The 19,983-nt window shown below is 39.5% G+C and overlaps 1 protein-coding gene across 3 annotated transcripts in view; it reads left to right on the top strand.

The window, feature by feature from the left end:
- Positions 1 to 19,983, top strand: part of PDZRN4 (PDZ domain containing ring finger 4) — a 244,198-nt gene that overhangs the window by 189,370 nt on the left and 34,845 nt on the right. For all 3 annotated transcript variants that reach the window (XM_040551286.1, XM_040551295.1, XM_040551304.1), the window contains 2 exons: positions 10,982 to 11,235; positions 12,844 to 12,946. In XM_040551286.1, coding sequence (XP_040407220.1) covers positions 10,982 to 11,235; positions 12,844 to 12,946 — 357 coding nt within the window. The remainder of the gene's footprint in view (positions 1 to 10,981; positions 11,236 to 12,843; positions 12,947 to 19,983) is intronic.

The following is a 19,983-nucleotide window of genomic DNA, read 5'->3' on the forward strand; positions in this document are numbered from 1 at the left end:
AAAACACCACTTTTGAAAAGGGACTTTATTCCTGAAAATGAAGCAAAAATGAACATTTCCCTTGTCTTGATACCCCACAACATGCCATGGTTAAAGTATTTTAATTGTTTAGGCCATAAACTTTATTTTCACGCATGCCTATTTTAATTCATGTCCCCTTGTAATTTGTCATCTAAATTCTCAGCACAGATGTATGATCATTATTTTTACTGCAGCAGTGCCTTAGAATGCCCTGCTTGGTCTGGGGCTCTGTAGTGCTTGATGTTATATAACCAAAAAGACACAGTCCTTGCACCTAGGTGATTTTATCTAAATAGATGGGTACAAGAGGTGTAAAATGTGGACTGCAGTGTTTTTTCAGTGTTTTAAATTGTTCTTGCTGTTTCTACATAAGATAATGAAAAGCCTGTTAAAGGATAACTCTGTTGCACAGAATGGAAGGCATTACTCTGTTCCTGATGTTAGGAGGTCTTTTCTGCTCTGTATGCTAAGCTCCCCCATCTGATGTCAGTGCACAGCAATTGAGAGCAGCAAGAACTGCCCACATGCATCCAAAGGCCAGGTTTCTGAATAGCTAACATGGAAATTCTTCTAAATCTGCTTGGATTTCAGTGATATTCATAGTATTGCACAGCGATGGTACAAATCTGATCCATGCAGCATATTCAGTGGTCAGCCATCTGCACAGCCTTGTCTGTCAGCCATGTGTAAGCTCCCTGACAAATTTTTCAGCCACTTGGACCTTAACTGCCTCAGTGTACCTTGGAGAGCTGGCCTGCAGCTGGAACAGCAGCTCTAACACAGTGCTGCTGTACGCCCAGGACTGCCTGGAAAAAGGAGAGTGATGAGTTCTATGTGAACTTCCTCAGTTAATACCCGTTGCAGATGTTTGGACAGCTCTTTGCAGAAATGATCCAGCCTCATTGTCTACCGAATCCCACATGGAGTGTCTTACACATAGGCTTACCACAGGAGAAGGCTCCCTTTGCAAGTGTTAAGCACTGAAGTCTTACAGGAGTGGCTGCTGCTGCTAGCGCTGCAGAGTCCAAATGCAAGGCAATAAAGGAAATCAAAGGAGCAAGAGAGAGATAAGGGAGGAAAGCCAAAGAGGAAAATGGAATAAAACAGAGAAAGGAAATGATAAGAGAAGATAGAGATATAGAGAGAGACACTCCAGAAAGAAGAACAGACACAGAAACACTAGGATAGAAATAGCACCTGTAATTGATTTTAAGCCAGGAAGGAGCTGCAACTTTTTCTACTGAAGCTGCGTACACAGCTGTGGTGCTGTATAAATAAGATAGAATTAGGCTGGTCCTCACATTAACATCACTTACTGTTTTTCCTGCAAACAAGAAATATGGAAATTTAACTTCAGAGACTAAAAACTAAAGCTATCTCTGTGATAGTGCAGTAAGCCATCACTCAGTAGAAAAGTAAAGCAATCCTACATGACTAATAATCTTTAAAGGAATATCAAAGTAGAAGAAAGAGAAACAAAAGGGGAGAGACAGATACAAGTATGTTCTATTAAGATCTCTCTCTACATATGCATCTATATACAGTTTTGTTTATTTTCATGGTGTGTAACTAAACATGTACAAGGATGCTATAGTTAATTTTACCTGCTCTCTTGGTGTTCGAATAAAAGTAGCTGCTAAGCTTTCCTAAGAACTGCTGGGAACTTTCTGGCACAAAAACATCCAATTGAGTTTTGAATGGCAGGTAAGGCCCCATTACTGGCTTTGTCTTATCAGATGAAGAGCTCTTCTGAGGTCGTATTTTCTTCTTTTTTTGAAAGAGAGATCAAGGAAGTTGCCGTATGCTGTGTTCCAGAAGCAGGATGAAATTAAACTTTGTAGTAATCTATTGCTGTGTCAGACCCTGTCGCTAAGCCACTGTAAATGTGTGAGCTTGTGAAAAGTATTTTTAAAACATTTAGTCCTGTAAAAAGTTGGAAGGAATTTTTGCAAGTACTGTTATGCCAGAAAAAATCGCCAATATGCTGATTCTGGAGTAAAGCCATGCAAACAAATGGAGAACAACAGTGTCAAATTAGTGTCGAGGCAGTGTGAGAGAAGAATGGAAATGCCTGAGAGGAACCCTCAGAGTTTTATTCCAAGGGAGGAGGAGCCTTTTCTGTTCCTTCAAAATGACAATTAAACCAGATACAGTAAGAAACGCATGTTAAAGTAGAGCAAGTCTGTTGCATGTTCATTAAAGAAAGGCAAAGGCAGATGCTGGGGGGGAGCTCTCTGCCCTCAGCACTTCATGTGATTAGAGCCCCAGCAGGACGTGGGGTTTGGTTAGCCTTGGGGCAGCACCCAGGAACTGGCCAGGGTCTCGCTCAGGGAGGGGGCCAGGCTCAACACTGTGATGCTTGCTTTATTGTCGCTGCTTTTTTGCAGCGTGAAACGCTGGCACGTGGATCATCCTCTTGGCCGAGGCAAAAATCCTGCTTACCAGCTGGGCTGGAGGCAGCGTTCTGTCAGCTGTTCGTTGCTGCTGCTTTTAAAAGAAAGCCCATTGTGCTGGTGCTTGCTGGCGGATGTGCAGGCAGGAAACATGCTCCCTGGCTGGGGTGAGGATTGCCAAGTGCCAGGGATGCCGCAGTTGGGAGCAGAGCCCCAAAACCTGGCCAGCTGTGCAGGCTGCCACCGCCGTCTGTCCTGGTCCTGCACAGCTGGAGCGGGTGGGAGTTAGTCCTTGGCCAGGGAGAGCTAGAGCTCTCACTGTGCTACCTTAAATTGAATTTGAAAATAAAAAATAAAATCTGCCTTATGCTTAACTGCATCCCTTAAATGGGGAATTTTAATAATGTGCCAACAGCAGCAGTTTGGAGTATCTTACTGAGGAAAAGGTCACTGTGCCCATAAGTTATCCTAGCATTTGATCAGTGGACTCTTTTCCAGAAACTTTAAGTCTCATTATTCACTGCTTATAAAGTCACTTGAGATATAAAAAGTCTTTTTATAGTAATGAAAGAACTCCCACAATTAGCCAGAAGGCAGCCATCTATCTTTTTAAACTCCTCGGTTCAGAGGAGACCAGGAGTTTCAGGCATCTGAACGTGGATGAATTGTTATGACAGTGATAAGTGTAACATTCGTGTAGGGATGCCAGCCTTGGCTGAGTTCATGGAGGGCTGGGGATTCTTTTTAAAGGTGAAAGAAAGACTTTTTAATGAAATGTAGGATGTAATTCCCTGAAAGGAGAAAAGTAACTACATGCTGTTTACAGACTCCTGAAATCTGCCATTCAGCCTCTTCCATTATTCTTGGGGAATTGCAGATGATTAAAGAACATTGTTAATTTGATCTCCTAAAACTTGAATAGCAGCTACCTTTTGAAGTGCCTGTTCTCTGAGAAAAATACATAACCCTGGAAGAGAAATTGGAGAGTGAGCTTGTGGAAGAGCAGAGACACTGTAAAGTTCACAGGAGAATACAGCATTCAGTGCAGGGGCTTGGAGATAAAAATGATTTGTTCTGAGCATGCATGCTGGTCTTTGATTGTATTTTTCCCTGCCATGAAAGGGCTGGTGTATGTGGTAGATCTAGTGAGAGATTTATCTAATATCCTATCCACAAATAAAAGTTTGCAATGATTAATGTAATAAATGATGGTCTAATTATATCGAGGAGTAACAACGTATTTTATGCATGTCACAGCTAGTTTAGTCTTTATTGCCCTCAAGCAAAATCGTAATATCATCAGAAAAACTGTTTGTCAATATTAAAAGCAATTTGCATAGTAAATACACTCCAGCCTTGTTACATCACCATCTGGGTTAGCCGAGCATTTGGAGTAGTACTGGGAGGTGCTGGTGAAGGCAGACTCGCAAGTGCTCGGACTGTCCAGCTGTCACCATGGGTTGGTGACAAGAGATGGTGCCCCCAGCCTGCTGGAAGGGGCCAGGGCCAGTGACAGGGCAGAGGGAGAAGAGTTTAGGAAAGGAAAGAGGAATTCAGAAGGCACGAGAGAAATTAAACCCTGGCAACAAAACAAGGGTCTGCAGTGAAAGAAAAAGGGTGGAGTGTGAATAGAAGAAAGCCTGAGAGGGAAGGGAAGAGTGAGAGATCAGAGGCAGCACAGCAAGGGAATTAAACTGAGAATAACAGCTGGAAGAGGGGCAAGAAAGATGTCCATAGCAAGTAGTAACACCTCTACTGGGCATATTGAGGGAGTCAGAGAGAGAGAATAATGTCTGCTCACAAATTCTTGTCTACCAGCTCTGGTGTCAGAGCAGCTCACTATGAAACTAATGCAGCGATTCTTAAATTTAATTTGGCATTTTCATTTCACTCACAAACCAAGAGAACTGCAGATAATAGTCTGCTTGCTCTTTCAAAGCTCAAGTGAACCTTTTCTGAGCTGTTGCTGTGTTCAGCACTAAAGGAGTTGAAAGGATTTTCGTGACATTTGTGTTGCTCTAACACCCAGTGAGCAGATAGAATATTCTTATTCCAGTTGCACAGACTGCCTAGTGTCACGTTATGAAGTACAGGAACTGAGATCACATTTTGGACACAGTTTAGAGCTGTTAACTCAGTAGAGCTTTGAAACTTGTTGGAGTGGTCGTAGTTATCCTGGTGGTGTGAATGCAGCATTGTAGCATCCAAGTGTTTTTCCGAAATATGTCTCAAGGTGAGGGCCCAGATCCACTAAGAGACTTCAGGCATGGAAATGTTGAGTGTCTCTTCTTGGCTGACTTCTCCTAGAGTGAATATTTTGCCTGATTTTCTACACACCATCAGAAGACAGTTAGGTGCTTGGCGACAGTTATGGTCATGGTCATGCTTAACCCAGACAGCTGGAAGCAGGTTATAGGCATGCATCTAAAACACCATCATTTCCTTATGCTCAGTACCTTAAATGCAAGTATGCATTCAATAAATTTGTGGTTTGAAGCCTCCAACTTCTTCATAAAGGAGGGGAGAGAGAGGAGAAAGGCTTCTGTGATTTCTTTGCTACTTGTGGGTTTGACTTTTCATTCACAAAAGGGATTGTGCACCCAAAGTTTTGGGGGACACTTGTTGCAGTGAGCTTTGGTTTGGTTAGAGATGACTGGGTAGAGAAGGTAAAATCATGGAGAAAGAGATTTTGAACTAAAGTTTGTATTCGATGGAGAGGCAGACTTGCTCAAGCACTTCAGTGTTGCTTACCTTGCTCACTAACTTGCTGTGTTTCACTGCAGCTGTGAGGGGAGCTTTTTCTCCATTCCTAGCACATCTACCTGAGGCATTGTTTGCAATCCAGTTTAAAAGTGTCTTGAATTTCCTAGCATAGCTCGTTATCCAACATTTTCAGGCAGCATCCAGCTCTTTTCTGGGGTCTTTTGGGGATGTGTCATGTTCTTCACATAGAGGAGTTGCAGCTGTCAGACCTGCCCACAGGTCACAGTGGACAACTCTGACAAAGTGAAGCACAGTCTTGAGGTCAGTTAAAAGAAGGGTGTTTCTTTATGACAGCTGCTGTTTAGATAATCAAAACTGCTGAGAAGTCCCTGGGAAGTGTCTCTCTAGAAAGAAGCTTTATATGGTGGAAAAAAAAAAGCATACTTCTGCTTTTTCGAGCTTCTTGTAGCATTTACGTTTTCTTGCTTAGGTTAAAGCTTAGCCACAGGCTTTTCAGCCGAAGTAGTTAGCTGCTAAATATTGGGAAGTTGAAGTGGTGCTGGTTACACATAGGGAAATGCACAGAAGGCTGCAGTAATGTTTTTTGTTTGTTTGTTTTGTTTTCACTATTGTTGAATCAGCTACACAGACTAGCTAATATGACAAGCTTAAGCTGTACAGGTAATAGAAAAGTAGTTGTTATTGTAAGCCTTTGGTTCAGCCTGAGGAAAGCAGCCAAAGCCTGTGTGTTTATCAACTTATACAGCTTTTAGAAGGTTTGGCGATCAGGGCAACAAAGGATCAAATGGGAAGAAGCATCACTTAACTCATCTGGCTAAGGAAGAGGAAATGTCATTAACCAGCATAATAAAAGTTGTCCCTTTACTGAACTTGCCTGAACCCTGACTGAAACAGCGGTGTTGGGTAATGGCTGAATTTGATACCTTTCAGATTAACTTGCCCAAGAAATGCAGCTTAGTGCTGAACTGTAACCTAAAAGGTCAGTGTGTCAAATGTCATTTCTGTAGATGAACTGTCACATTTGTGTTAGCAGAAGAGTTGCAGTGTCCTCTCCAACCCATGTGTCACTGGTAGGTCACACGTTCTGTGCCCCCCATCCTGCCCAGAGAGCCTCACTCCTGGCAGCCTTCATCACTGGAAGTTTTCTTAAATGGCTGTATGTGCCAAAACCTTGAAGTTTGAGAAGAAGGTAGTATTGTTTGTTCTTTTTCTTTGGGTTGTCCTTGTAGTTAGGGAGGGCTCAAATTCTTGTCCTAAAAAAAAAAAAAAAAAAAAAAAAAAAAAGACTGATCAAAGTAAGACACAGTATTCAATCCTTTTTGCCAGTTTTCCATCCAAGGATGTACTCCAGGTTGTGGTTGCCTGGATGTATTTTAGGGGCAGAAATTGGAGGTGAAGAGACTGCTGTGATGAGAGCAGATTTAGCACCTGTCAGGTCAGAGGCATCTTTTGCATGAGTGTTGAAATCTCCCAGGACAGTGAGCCTTGTGAACTCCATCATCACGTCAGACAACATCTCCGTCATGTCTCCAGGAAACCCTTGTGGCTGGACGTCTCTGGTCTAGCAAAATGCTCAGGTTATTCTTCCCTTTGCCCTTACTGATTAAACAGGAGGTCTCCAAGGATTTACTTCAGCAGAGCCAATCTTAAATTTGAAGTTGCATATGCCAGGTATTTGCTGAGAGGTGGAGGTTATCTCATGAGTTGCTAATGTGACACCTTTTGTGATGGTTGCATTTGTGTGATTACACATCTTTTTCTCTTTTTTCCTTTCTCTTTTTTCTTTTTCCTTTTCATACATAGTATGAGGAAAGTAAAGACTACAGGAAACATTTCAGTATTTCGACTCTTGATGCAAAAATTCTGGCCAGCATTAATAGAAATAACTAACATCTATAATCAGCAGAAAAGTGTTTAAAGACAAGGGTATTTTGTTTCTCAGCCACAAGCACTTAAATCCTGAAAGCAGTCTTCATTGAAGGACTGATATATTATTACTTTTTTAGAACACAAAGTGCAAGAATAATCTAACAACCATCTGCTTATGTTTTTTATAGTCAGTGTTTTGTTATTTAGTCCTGTCCTTCCTTCATTCTCTGCTGTCCACCTCTGCATGTCTGGGAACAAGTCTATGTACAGTAGTGCTGGCGTTAGAAATGGCTGTTGGCCAACGTCGGTTGATTTGTGCATCAAAAACAAAGCCTGTTTGCTTGTTTATTTTCTGATGCTGATGAAGTTTTGCATGTGGCTGGATTTAGAGCAAGAGGATGGCCAGGATCCAGCCAGTGGCCACCAGTCACTCAAGGGAAGATGTTGACAAGTGGCCCAGGCTTTGCAGTGTGTCCAAAAGGGGGGAGAGTGTTCATTAAACAGAAGTTTAATCAAACAGGGCAGGAGGATGGTTTACATGAGGAAAGATATATTCTTTACTTAACATTCACAACTTGCTTGTGGATTAATTAGCCCATCTGCTACAACAAATGTATTCCCATGTCTTTCTGTTGACTGTTAAAAGTGACTGATTTCTCTATCCACTTAAAATAGTACCCTGGATTCCACTGAAAGTAACCTTTCCAAGGCAAGGAATTTATTTAATCATCCACTAAGAACCTGTAAGTGGCTTGCTGTAAATAAGTGCTCAGCTGTCTACAGCTCCCAGGGTAACTATATGTGAGTGTTAAGTTGGGGGATGATGCAGGAGGCAGAAAAACCTTAAAGAAGCTAAGTGAAGAGAGCTTCCAACCCCATCTGTAGTATTGGCTTTGGGTTTTAAAATAAATTCTCTCTTCCCAGCCCCAAGTGGGCAGGACAGCTGCCAGCATCAAGTAATTCAGCTATAGATTTTCTTCCGAGGAAGACAGCGTCCATAAATTAGGTGACCTTTATGCAGATTGACAAAGTGTGTTGATGAACTTCAAGTGACAATTTAAACAAGTATCGGGTGTCTGAAGTGCTTGTATTTCATAAGAAACCAACATAAAGGATGGAATGCTTTTAAAATCTTTAAATTGAACAGGCATTTAAATGAAAATAGAGGTCATACGTGGCCAGGATAAATGAAAATGTGTATCTTTTGTGATTTTTCACACTCGTGATTTTAAAATATTATTATTCATTAGAAATAAAATTTGCATGTAAATAGCATTATTGTGAATTTATGTCATTTTCCTCATGGTATTGGATAAGTATTGACTGATGTCAATAAACAGAGCTTCTGGTATTCCAAAATAATCTAATATATATATTTTTACGCTATCCAAATATCTTTTTGCTTTGCTGATAAGAATCTGTGATAAAACTGTAAGCTTGTGCTAGAAATCACCACATGATTCAGGTGGGATGCAGCAGGATTGTGTGCTTTTTATTTGAATAGGAAAAGAAAATGATACACTGCTATGTTGAATGTTTTTTCCCAAATACTTACTCTTAGGAGAAACACCATATCTGTTATCAGAAACTTTTAAAAAAGTATTAAAAGGGTTTTGGGAAACAGGAAAGTAATTTTTATGTTCTTTAAGGCCTTAGAAATGAGAGTTATTCAGAAAGCCTGTAGGACAATCTTTTTACAAAACCTGCCGAAATGTGAAAACTGGAAAATTGTTTCCTTGATAGTATCTAAGTTAGAAGCAAGAATGAAGCAGAGGCTGGAACTGAAGAGTGACTAGAAGACCCAGGCTTGAAGCTTTATCTCTAATTGCCTCTATTAGACATAGCTGAATCCGAACACCCTGGCAGCGTAACTTGTGCTATCAGAGAGGGTTTGCAGAAGCTCACTCCTTGGGAAATTTCTTTGATTTTCTCATAGCATAACTTGTTTTTCAACTGTTCTGGCCCTTCCTCTTGTATACGACTGATACTTCTCCATGTGACTTAGTTTAACAAAACCAAAGGTTGTAATTTGATGCATGATAATTTGAGAGAGAAAATCTTAACATTTTCTGGCTTCAGTCATCAGAGAAACACTACATATGGATCAAATTCAGGTGATTAAGCTAGTTGCTGTTCATATTACTTGATCACAGTCTAGGTTGCAGTTTTTCATACTTCTAGGGCTCCTGGGCATTCAGCACAGTGAGTGTTGAGCTTTTTTAGGTATAGAAATCTATTCAGGTCATTTCTAACTTGCTCATCACCACATGCAGCATCAGAGCTAACTAGAAAGATCAATTGACCTTCTCACTGAATGCCACACTACAGTGTGGTTATTTCACATGTCCTCATGAGTGATATGGCCACAAGGACACAGCTTCTTTGGAAGCTGCATCAAAGGAAAGATGGTTCTACGTTGTTGTTAAGCATGCATTCTAGAAAGGTATTGAGTTGGTATATTAAATATGTAATTAATAGTCAACTGTATTATAACCATCCATATGAGTAGACATGGTTACATGTGTTGCCTCAAATGTGACATTTTTAATTGCAAATGCTTCTCCTGGCAGGCTTAAAGCTGCTGAATGTGTCATTTGAGTTTGCTGGCATTGTTCTTTTTTGCATCTTTCATTTTTTTTTGAAGAAAGTTCCAAGTATTTCTATAATGAAAGAGTAATGTGACAAAGCAGTTCTGTTTTCAGCAAAAGTCTGTTGCAGGGTTTGTCCCATTTCTCGGGAGGGCTTAGGCTTAGTCCATTAAGCAGAAGATTTAGGGCTTCACAGTCTATACAACAAAGTAAATTTTGGCATTGACTTGTGGTAGAATCCCATTTCTGACTTGCTGTCAGTGTAGAGATTTACCCAGGGTAAATACTTTACCCTGGGTAAATTTATAAATTTAAATCAGTCTTTGGTACCCTTCAGATATTCACATATCTAACTAGAAAACCATGCATAGGATCATCTCATCTCCGCAGTAGCTCACAATGGCTAGATATTGTGCAACAGTTAACAGCAGTCCCATGGCTCTGGAAACAGAGCAGAATGGTATTTTCTGTGTAACTTTCTGTGATGTTGCACTGCCCCTTAGGGCTTAGATACTGGCTGCTATTGGCGAATTAACCCTCAGATTTTGTAATGGGCCAATAATTGGCAAGTTTGCCCTAAACACCTGAAATCATATGAATTTAGCATCACCAAGTCTTGCAGTTGCCTTTTTTAATACTAAGAGCTAACACTACTTGGAGGAATTTTCTGCTTTGCTTGCAGCAGAAAGAAACCTTGCCACAGTCTTTTAGTTTTGCCAAGCTATGCTGCATTTGCAGAGTAATTTTCTGTTTTATTAGTTATCTGTTTGTAGCAAATAAATTCTTCAGTTTGTCTGATTTAGATTTCTCTTTTCTTAAAAGAGCAGCAGCTGACTGTGTTAGTTAAATCTCCCTATCTTTGGTCTTAATTACTGTATAATGGCAATAGCAGATAAGTGGCAAAACATTGAAAGTTGGCCTTGTTTCTTTTTAGATATCCGCGACATGTTTATTGACATCTGCATTAATAACAATACTGTGCCAGAAATCCTTTATTACAGTTGCATGCCACAGAAAATGTTGAAATTGAAAATTAAAGGCACCCTCCTTTTTTATTTGTATTTTATGAGGCAAATAAAATAAGATGAGAGAGCTGATTTTAAATGTCCTTTTTAAATGCTCTAGTTTCTTTGTTGTGTTGAGATTCCATTGGGGCAATTAAGGAAGTGCTCAAACCATTTCTAATTTCTATCATAGATTAAAGAATTTATTTCTCCTTCCAGCCTTATCTCACCGCTTTCATGAATACCAAAATAAAGTTCAGTCAATGTCAGCACATAGCTTGATATACTACAAAAATTATTCCCCCGATATTTTACACCCATGTTTTTATGCTGCCTTTTCTCTTGTGCATACTCTTTGGTGTATTTTTCTGTTTTTCTCTAGGTCAATGGGAAAGACCTCTCCAAGGCCACTCATGAAGAGGCAGTGGAAGCTTTTCGCAATGCCAAGGAGCCAATTGTAGTTCAAGTTTTACGACGAGCTCCAATTAGCAAAGCTCATGGTAGCTCTCAGGATGTACGGCTTGTGGATGCCTGCACTCAGACTGACATCACTTTTGAGCACATTATGGCTCTGGCCAAACTAAGGCCTTCCACACCGCCAGTTCCTGATATCTGCCCTTTTCTACTTTCAGACAGGTATGGCATATATTCTCCTATTGTTTTCTAGTGAGATTGAGGCATTGCAATGGCAGGTTTGTAGCCTTCTCTTGAAAAGGTCTCAGGAACACTTTAAATGAATTATAAATGTTGTAGCAGTTATAACTGCTATGCTGTTCAGGCTTCGATGACAATTTTCATTAACTCTACTCAAGGATTAGACCACAAGAAGGAATATTGCTCTTGCTTTCTTTGTGCTTATGAACAAAGTTCATCTAAAGCTAAGCCCTTATCAAGAAGAAAAACACTTCTGTGTTCCAAAGTACTAAAAAGGCTTCTAAAGCCTAGAAAGAGCTGTCTTGTTGCTTTCTGTTCTTCCAAATTTCTTGCAAAACTCATGAGAAAATTGTTTTATTTAACAGTCCCCTTATTAAGGCAAAACCATTCCAAAAATATGGAGATGGAAGTATAATGTCACCTTTCATATGTCAAATAATGTGAATTAAGTTGTCCCTTGGTTGAATTAATATTCTCTGAAATGGAACTGAATACAAATATTGGCAAAAAATACAAAAAAAAAAAAAAGGGATTAGGCTCCTCCCTTTATGGACTGCTACTCCCTTTTTACTCATGAGTATCATCATCTAGTGGTTGACCCTTGGTCTCTGTCTGTGGCCAGCAAAACTATGAAAGCCCTGAAGCTTTCCTACTGACTTCCCGGCAAGCTGCACATCTCTGCAGAACTGATGTAGAGAATATAGCACTTTTGACCTTGATGTAACTCTGTTTTCAGAAGTTCTAGGTAAGCTGAGTAGATGACCATATCAGAGAGAGAGAACCTGCTGGATAGATCCTACTATTTAATACTAAACAGCTGAACATGTATATTTTTGAGTTGTTACGGTACTACTAAACTGTGTGCTACTGTGATTGAAGTTCCCATATTCTCAGCATGGGGAAGAGTTTCCTACTTCGGCTTGAGGTAGATCCACAATGGGTGTTGCATGGTTAGCGTCCAAGGAGTCTGAGGAGCTAAGGCCACCTTGGATCCCAGACTGTACCTAAGTGCATGTCATAAAGACCTCATTGTTTGTGCCCCAAGCCTTTGCAACCATGCAATTTAATGACATTTTACAGTGTGCAGTTATTCAAATGCACTTCACCACCCCGTTATCTCTTTAACAAAAGAGGATAATGCAAGTTGTTTAATGCAAGCACTTGAACAATTTGCCAGCCTGGTGTGGGTTGTAGATTGAGGATGTTCATGTGTTTGTAACAAGTTAATTGGTAAGCTGCCATGGGCCATGATGTAGCATATGAATGTGGAGTTAGGTAGATTTATGAGCATAAGGAATTCCAAATAGTCATAATTAAGTAGTTTGGCCCCAAACAGACCCTTTTAAGTAATCACCCTGTATAAATCTGACAAAAGATGAACCCAGCAAAATGAACTAAGAATCTGAGCTTTTGAAAACAGCCCTTGCTACATCCTAATGCTGTTTCATTCATGCTCTCAGGCCGTCCAGAGTAATATTCCAAAGGTAAAACTACAGAGAAGGGTTTGTGTATGTTTTTAATTTTTATTTATTTATTTATTTAAAAACAATTGTTTCATATACTTTTGTTGTACTGCTTTGTTCCACATAGCTGCCATTCTCTTCACCCAGTGGAGCATGAATTTTACGAAGGTAATGAGTATCTTTCCAGCCTGCCTGCTGATGCAGATAGAACAGAGGACTTTGAGTATGAGGTAAGATCACTGGCACACTGCAGCCTCTCTGTTATTACAGATATGGTACTTGCACAGATAGGAACAGGATCTTGTGCAAAATAAAGGGAAAAAAAAAAAAAGAGAGAGAGAATGGGAATACTCTGTGCCAAAGAGTGTTCAAAGAGTGTTCTTTTTTATACCTGTGTAACGTCACAAGCTTTGGGTTTGGTTATGCATGTGAAATGTGAAAGTGGAATTCTGCACTGGTTGTCTCCGTACAAGTTCAGGATACTTATTCCCTCTTTGTTCAGTGGAGACAGTAAATCTGCTACTTTCTTTTTGAAGTCATAACACTTTAAGGAAAACCTTTCCAAAATTAAAAATGGTAACTGGAAGCTTAATTGTCACTTTTTTTTTCCCCTTCTAATTTTAAGAATTAATTGGCCTTTTTTCTCATGCCTTAGGGATAAGTCTTACAGATACTTGGGTGCATACTTGAGTGTTTGTAAGATCAGGCTACATCTCTGAAAATGAATATAATTTCTGTTACTTGCTCTTTCATATTTGACATTGTAAGTGTTGCAATTAGAAGAAATTGTGCTCTGTACCGCAAATATCCCTTTGCTGTTAATGCATTGTGTTCTCTAGTGATGAGGCTGGATGTCTTTCTGAATCCCTGGAAAAATTTGTGTAGCTTCCCAAAATGATAACATGTGATTGGTGTTGTTGCTCTTCATTAGATTTTCATTTCAATATCTAAATAGTGTTCTTGTCTGCCAGTCATTAGATTTTTGTCTTTTCTACTGTTATCTAGCAACAAAATATTTGTAGGGGCAGGCATAAGAAGCAGATGGCTCTTTTTAATATTGAACAGTGCTGAGTCTTTGCATAAGTTCAAGTTACTGTATTTTAAATGAGTGATTATAAATAATTAAATGTCTTTAATACAAGATTTAAAATCTTTCTGTTTGCTGTACCTTAAGAAACATTTTTAAAGGTTTCACATAACTGCTTGACATTTGGAAATGAAATGAATGGCAAAAGCTTTGGCAAATATGCTGTGTGTTCATTTTTATCTTGTCTTTAGCAGCTAAGATGCTCTATTGCAAGTTCAGCCCATTGTTCTTTTCTTCTAGCAGCCTGGGGAATCTGAAGTTCTTCCTCCAGGAAGTAGAAAAATCAAATAACATCTACTTAGTGAATCTCAATCAGAACAAGCAAACTTTTATTTGAACTCCTCAAAAAATCATTGCTGGGGATTAGTGAAATCATTATTTCTTCCCAGTTGGGTTTTGATGTGATATCTCACAGTACAAGAGTATCAGGGCTTAGGTTCTGCTTTGACTCCCCAGGTGTAATGCAATATTAAATTTCTCCGTCAAGTGTGTTTGTTTACAGTGCTTCTTTCTTACCTGTAATAGAAACTTTTTTTTTTTCTAGTAATATTTAAGTAAATTAGTAATGGAAACATCTAGAAAGAATAGATTAAAATTGGTAGTTAGTTGAAAATATTTTTCATCATTTAATCAGAATATCAGTGACATTAAAATACTAACAGATTTCAAATCTATATAGGGCCTACCTAGTGGAATCAGGTCCTCTTTATGACTGTTATTAATCACTAATAATAGTTGGCATAAGTATTATGACAGTGGCAAATGCTTGGGCAGGTTCTCAGTTGCCTGTAATTGCTACTAATCACACCATCATAGTCATTAATTTGCTATCAGTTGTGATTCAGTTGCCCAAGGCAAACTCACTGAGTGACTGAAATAGTGTTTCATATGAAATTCAAATAGGAAAGGACCTGTCTGGCTTCCTTTGAAGAGAAGAATCCATTCTACTAAATATGAAAGTTTTGAAGGAGAAACATCATGGAGCCTTTTACTAGAAGAGCTCTAAATGTGAAAAGCTTTCCCAAAATTTAAATCTGTGTGGTAATATTATGATTTAGGTCATTCATTGGTTGTATTAACTGTCATTTAAGTTAATATTAAGTCATATTAAGTAAGTACAAAGTTAGTAAACTCCCCTGTTGTAACCAGATAACATTAACATTATTCCAGATAGCTGGATCATTGATGCATGAAAGATATATATTATCTCTCTTCAAAACCAAGTCTCATAAAGGGCAGAGTCAAAAGGGATTTATTAGCTGCTGTGGTGGATTTGGAGGAGAAGCAGCAGGACAGTCAGCAGAACAGAGGCAATGGTTCAGTGCTGTCAAGGTCTCTACAACAATATTGGCTTAGGTGTACCCTCCTGTGACCACTCAAAACTAAAGGGTGTGCATAGCAGCATCAGGGAGGGAAAAAATAGTCAAGTGTTCAGTAAGACAACACGTTTTAAAACCAGCATTGTCCATTCACTATCTGAGGGTGAGAGCAGCGAGACGGGAGGGCACAGAAGCTCTGCTCATGCCACTCTGTGGGCTGCAGGCTGGGTGGGAGAGCCTACTCTATCTCCCATCATTTGATTTCTCCTGTGTTTAGAGGATGGAGTTTTAGTATAATTACTGTGATTTCTGTAGAGCCAGGATTGTATCAGTTCTCCCTTAATTTTATCATTTTTCACTTTGTAAGAACTTTCTGGTGTGAACATCAGCTAATCCCATACAGCAAAAAACTAGCTGGTGTTAGGACTGTGTTTAGCATTGCTGTTGCAGTAAAAGGATACAGGTAAGCAGCTCATAGGTCTCCATGGCAAACCAAAGAATTTTAAAAATTAATTTTAAAGCTAAACCTGGAGATTTCAGAAAGGCTTTGAAACAAGATAGTGAGCAGAAAGAGAACTAGAACGATGCCCGATAATTTCCTAGAAATGTTTTTAGGTAAAGAATGCATCAGTTTTCAGATGACAAATGCAAAGTGCTAAGCCAAATTAGGAAGTAAAGAACTGAGATGACTAGCAACTGAGATGCTCTAAACAATAATATTTTCCAAGAAAGGGAATGTTCTGCAAAGCTTTGATCAAATTGGAACTTGCTTATAGATATGTACTGGAGTTTAAGCACCTGAATTACCACCACAAAAAGGAAACAAGAGGGTCACTGGGGATATGGACGTGCTTGCCAGTGGATTTGGTAGGATTAGACACTTGCAAGACTCTTCTACTCTGCAAGACTCTTCTACTCCATTTGTAAACTAGAAAAACCCAGTGGTTTGTGCTCAGATTGCCACAGCTCAATAAACTCAAGTACAAGCCAATTGTCTTGGAAGGGTGAACTCCCTAGGAGGCTCATTAGGCTCCATTCATCACCACACTTTAAACAAATGGCTGGGAAGATGGCAGAGCTGTGGGATTGCTGAGAGCCAGCTCATGTGTCTTTAGGTTGTTCCTGCAAAGCTTGTCCTAAAAGGAATGTGAATTGTTGATATGTATTGAGACAGGGGGTAGAGCCAGCATCACTCTGTGTTGGCAGATACAGATCAAAAGATCTGTGTTTCTGGCATAGCCAGATACTCGTGAGGACTTTTAAGATAAAGTAGGAACCGACCAATCTGTAAAAGCTCAGTTGGACTTAGAGTCAAGATAACTGAAAGAGAGCCAGAGATATTCAGGGTCATACCCAGCTCCTGCCTGGCTATGAGTTGTGCTGCTGGAATTACATGAGGTGATATTAGAGTATGCATCACATTGTCTGCTACCAATGATGCAAAAGGACTAAAACCATCATAGCACCCAATAACTCTGTGTTAAGCATGTCTCTAAAATTTGTACGGCAGATTTGTCCTTGTAAGAAGAACAGAGGATACTGGTGCTGGAGAGGAGTAAATAAGCTAATGGATGTGTGCTGCTTTAATAACATTTCTGAACCTGCTATCAAGGAGAGAGAAGCATCATATACTTAGTTGGGAACATTACCAGTAATACAAAAATAAAGGGAAAAACATCAGTTACATGGTGGAACAGTGAAATAAATTGGTAAAAAAATAAAAAAAAAAATTGTAAGGACAATGCTGGACAAAGGAGCACATCACTAATGCCTGGTCCTACATATTCACTCTGAGGAGACTGCCTTTCAAAAAGAGCAAGCAGAAGAAAATAAAATGTTACAAATAGATAGCATGGTTTAGTCAACGGTTCCTTATCCTAGGGCAGAAACCTTCATAACTTCTGTGTTCAGAAGTAGATTTTGAGAAGAGTGAAAATGGGAGATGATTGGTTTCTGCCATGAGACATGATATCTCATCAAAATTACAATTTCTAAAATCTTGTGTATCTAAGATAGGAAAAGATATATATATACACACATATTTCTTGCTGGATGCCAGGATTAGCATTTTCAGAGTGAAAAACGCAGAATGAACCATTATGTTAGCCTGTCTGTGTCTGATGAATCCTGTTTTAATGTAAGTAAATGCTTGTGCTGACAGGTTGAAGCAGTACCTAGGAGAAGTTGCTAAGGGTTGAGTTGACACTATATGAAATTATGGGGGTACTCTTGATGCTTTTTACTTCAGGTGTTTGAAACCATCGAGCTTCTCTGTTTTTCTAGGAAGAATAGATGTTTTTTGCTCAAGAAGTTAGTGTATGTCACTAAACCAACAGACATGCACATGAGATATGCAGGTAATTTTTTTCCATGGCAAACTTTTGTAAAATCTTTTGTGTCCAAACAATGAAAGGGTCAGAGGTCCTACCAGGAATGGCATCCACAGAAGAGCACGGTTATATTTTCTCGAGAAAAAGCAATCTGAGAACACCTGTCATTTTGATTCCTCCTATGCCCCAGAAAATAGAACTTCTAGAAACTAGAAAATTCATATGAATGATGCTTGATTGCATCATCAATATCTTCTCCTAAGTAGAGCAACCCGTAGCGCTCCAAGGGTTGGTTAATACCTTGTGTCAAAAAGGAGTAGTCTTAAGTTCATAGTTTGCAGTTTCAAAGGCCAGATTTTTAGTCAAGATAAGGAAATAAATGTGTGTGTCTGCACATTGAATGTAAGTGCTAATTTATGGCTATGCACAGCCGTTCATTTAAATGTGTTGATAAGTATTTGCACTCATAAATCTGCTAACTGTAAATGTAGATTAGCCCTTTAAGCATACCACTGGCCTGATCCAAACCCATTGAAATTGCTGAGGTTTCCTATTAACCCAAGCATTTCTGGATCAGATACTGTTGGCTGTTTTAACAAATTACTGAAAATGGAGCTGGCAGAGAGAACAGCTAGAAAATTTGGGGAATTGCCTATGAGTGAGGTTTTGTATATATCTCTTCTCACCGAAACCTATAAAACTCCCATAGGGGAGAATTTTATCCTATTAATTTCTCTTACCATTTTTGAATATCCTATCAGATGCTATGCAGCAGTAAAGCTTTGGTTTGCTATTCCAATAACACTCATAAGTATTATATCTGTATGAAGGAAGGTTGCTATTTCAGGTGCAAATTTTATTTTCCTTTTTCTGTGACATAACATTTTGGAAGTGGTCAGTTGTATTGGTGTCTTTTCAGAACAAAAGGAGTAGTTTTGTTCAGATTAGTAATCTGAGTGATGCTGTTGATCCAGATGAAGTCACTCGAAGGCAAAAATATTTGTGGGGGAGGCCCTCAGTTTTCTAGGTAAGCCCTGCTGAAGCATAGCCACCAGCACCTTTCTGGAAGGCCTACCCCTGCTGTGATAGGCCAAGAGAGACCTGCCTGCCTTGTGAATTCATATTTAAGGCCTCTCCAACACAGGGATTTTTTAACCAATAAACCAAATGGATCTGTCTATCTCATAAATACATATTTAGGGCCTTTTTAACATGAGGATTACAGAGCTGATAGTCGGTAACAGCTCCCTTCAGAGCTGTGATAGCCTGCAAACTCCCCTTTGCGAACATTATGGGCGCTTGTGGCAATGCAATTGGAGCTCCTGCTTCAATTGCTAACACCTGAATAAACAGTTTTTATGGAAGCAGCGTCTGTGCACACGCTGCCAGTGCTTCTGGTAGCTAGTCAGGCTCTTTTGTTTTGTCACCTGATGAGTGTTTCTGTATGAAGAAGCTAATCCAAAAGATTCATAAGCAGCAAAATTGAAAACATTTCTGAGATAAGAATTTTCCCGAAATCCCTTACACGTAGCATGGATTTTCTCTTTACAGCTATAAAGTCATGCTCTTATTTAATAATATAAAGAGGAGAGAGAGAGAGAGAGAGAGAGAGAGAGAGAGAGAGAGAGAGAGAGGGAGAGAGAGAGAGAGAGAGAGAGAGAGAGAGAAAACCTGTTTTGGTGGGGATCACACAAGGCAAGTACCAGCCACGTGCAGATACAATGGCAGTGACATGAATGAGCAGAACCACTCTAATACCTTTGTCACTTGTTATCAGATTGCACTTTTTTCTTCTGCATTTTCTGCTGGGATAGGATTCTTTTTTCCTGAGCCTCTTAAAACTTGAGATAAATCAGAAAAGAGTCCTCAGCGAATAAAAGGCAGATTTCAAATTCAGCAACCACCAGATATAAATGAAAAGAGAAGGCTTCAAGAAATATGATGTTATACAGGCAGAATCCTAATAAAGACGTAGGTGTTGCAATGTAGAAAAGCCAAAGTCTTGGACAAGGTTGTGTCTTTCCATTGCACTCAGACCTGACTGGTGTGAGAGAGGAAATGTGAAAAGGCTTGCTGGTAAATGTGCTGTAGGTTTTAGGTGACAGAGCAAGTACTGCTTGCTACATGCCTGCTACTAGTGCTTTGCAGGGGCAAGGGCTGAACTGACAAGTCAGAGTGGGCTCAGATAAACTGGGAGTTACTGCCCTACATCTGTTTTCTGACCAGCAGTTTGTAAATGCCTAGAAGTTACTGCTCAATACTGGATGCCCCACAGCATACAGACATTATACCAAAATGGTTATTCAGGTATTTTGCGGTAATTTTTAATATTAACTAACACCTCTTAAGGAGCATGGTGAAGGAAATGAACATGCATAAGTGTGCCTGTGATCTGGAAAATCACAGAAATACAAAGAAAAATACAGACTATCTTTTAAAGCTAGTAAGTGGAAAGCTTGCAAGGAATTCTTTTTGCCTAGTAAATAGATTATTATAGATGTTTCAGTTGGATCTGTGAAAACACTACAATA

This window comes from Cygnus olor, chromosome 1 (genome assembly GCF_009769625.2).
Source record: "Cygnus olor isolate bCygOlo1 chromosome 1, bCygOlo1.pri.v2, whole genome shotgun sequence".
Classification (NCBI taxonomy): Eukaryota; Metazoa; Chordata; class Aves; order Anseriformes; family Anatidae; genus Cygnus; species Cygnus olor.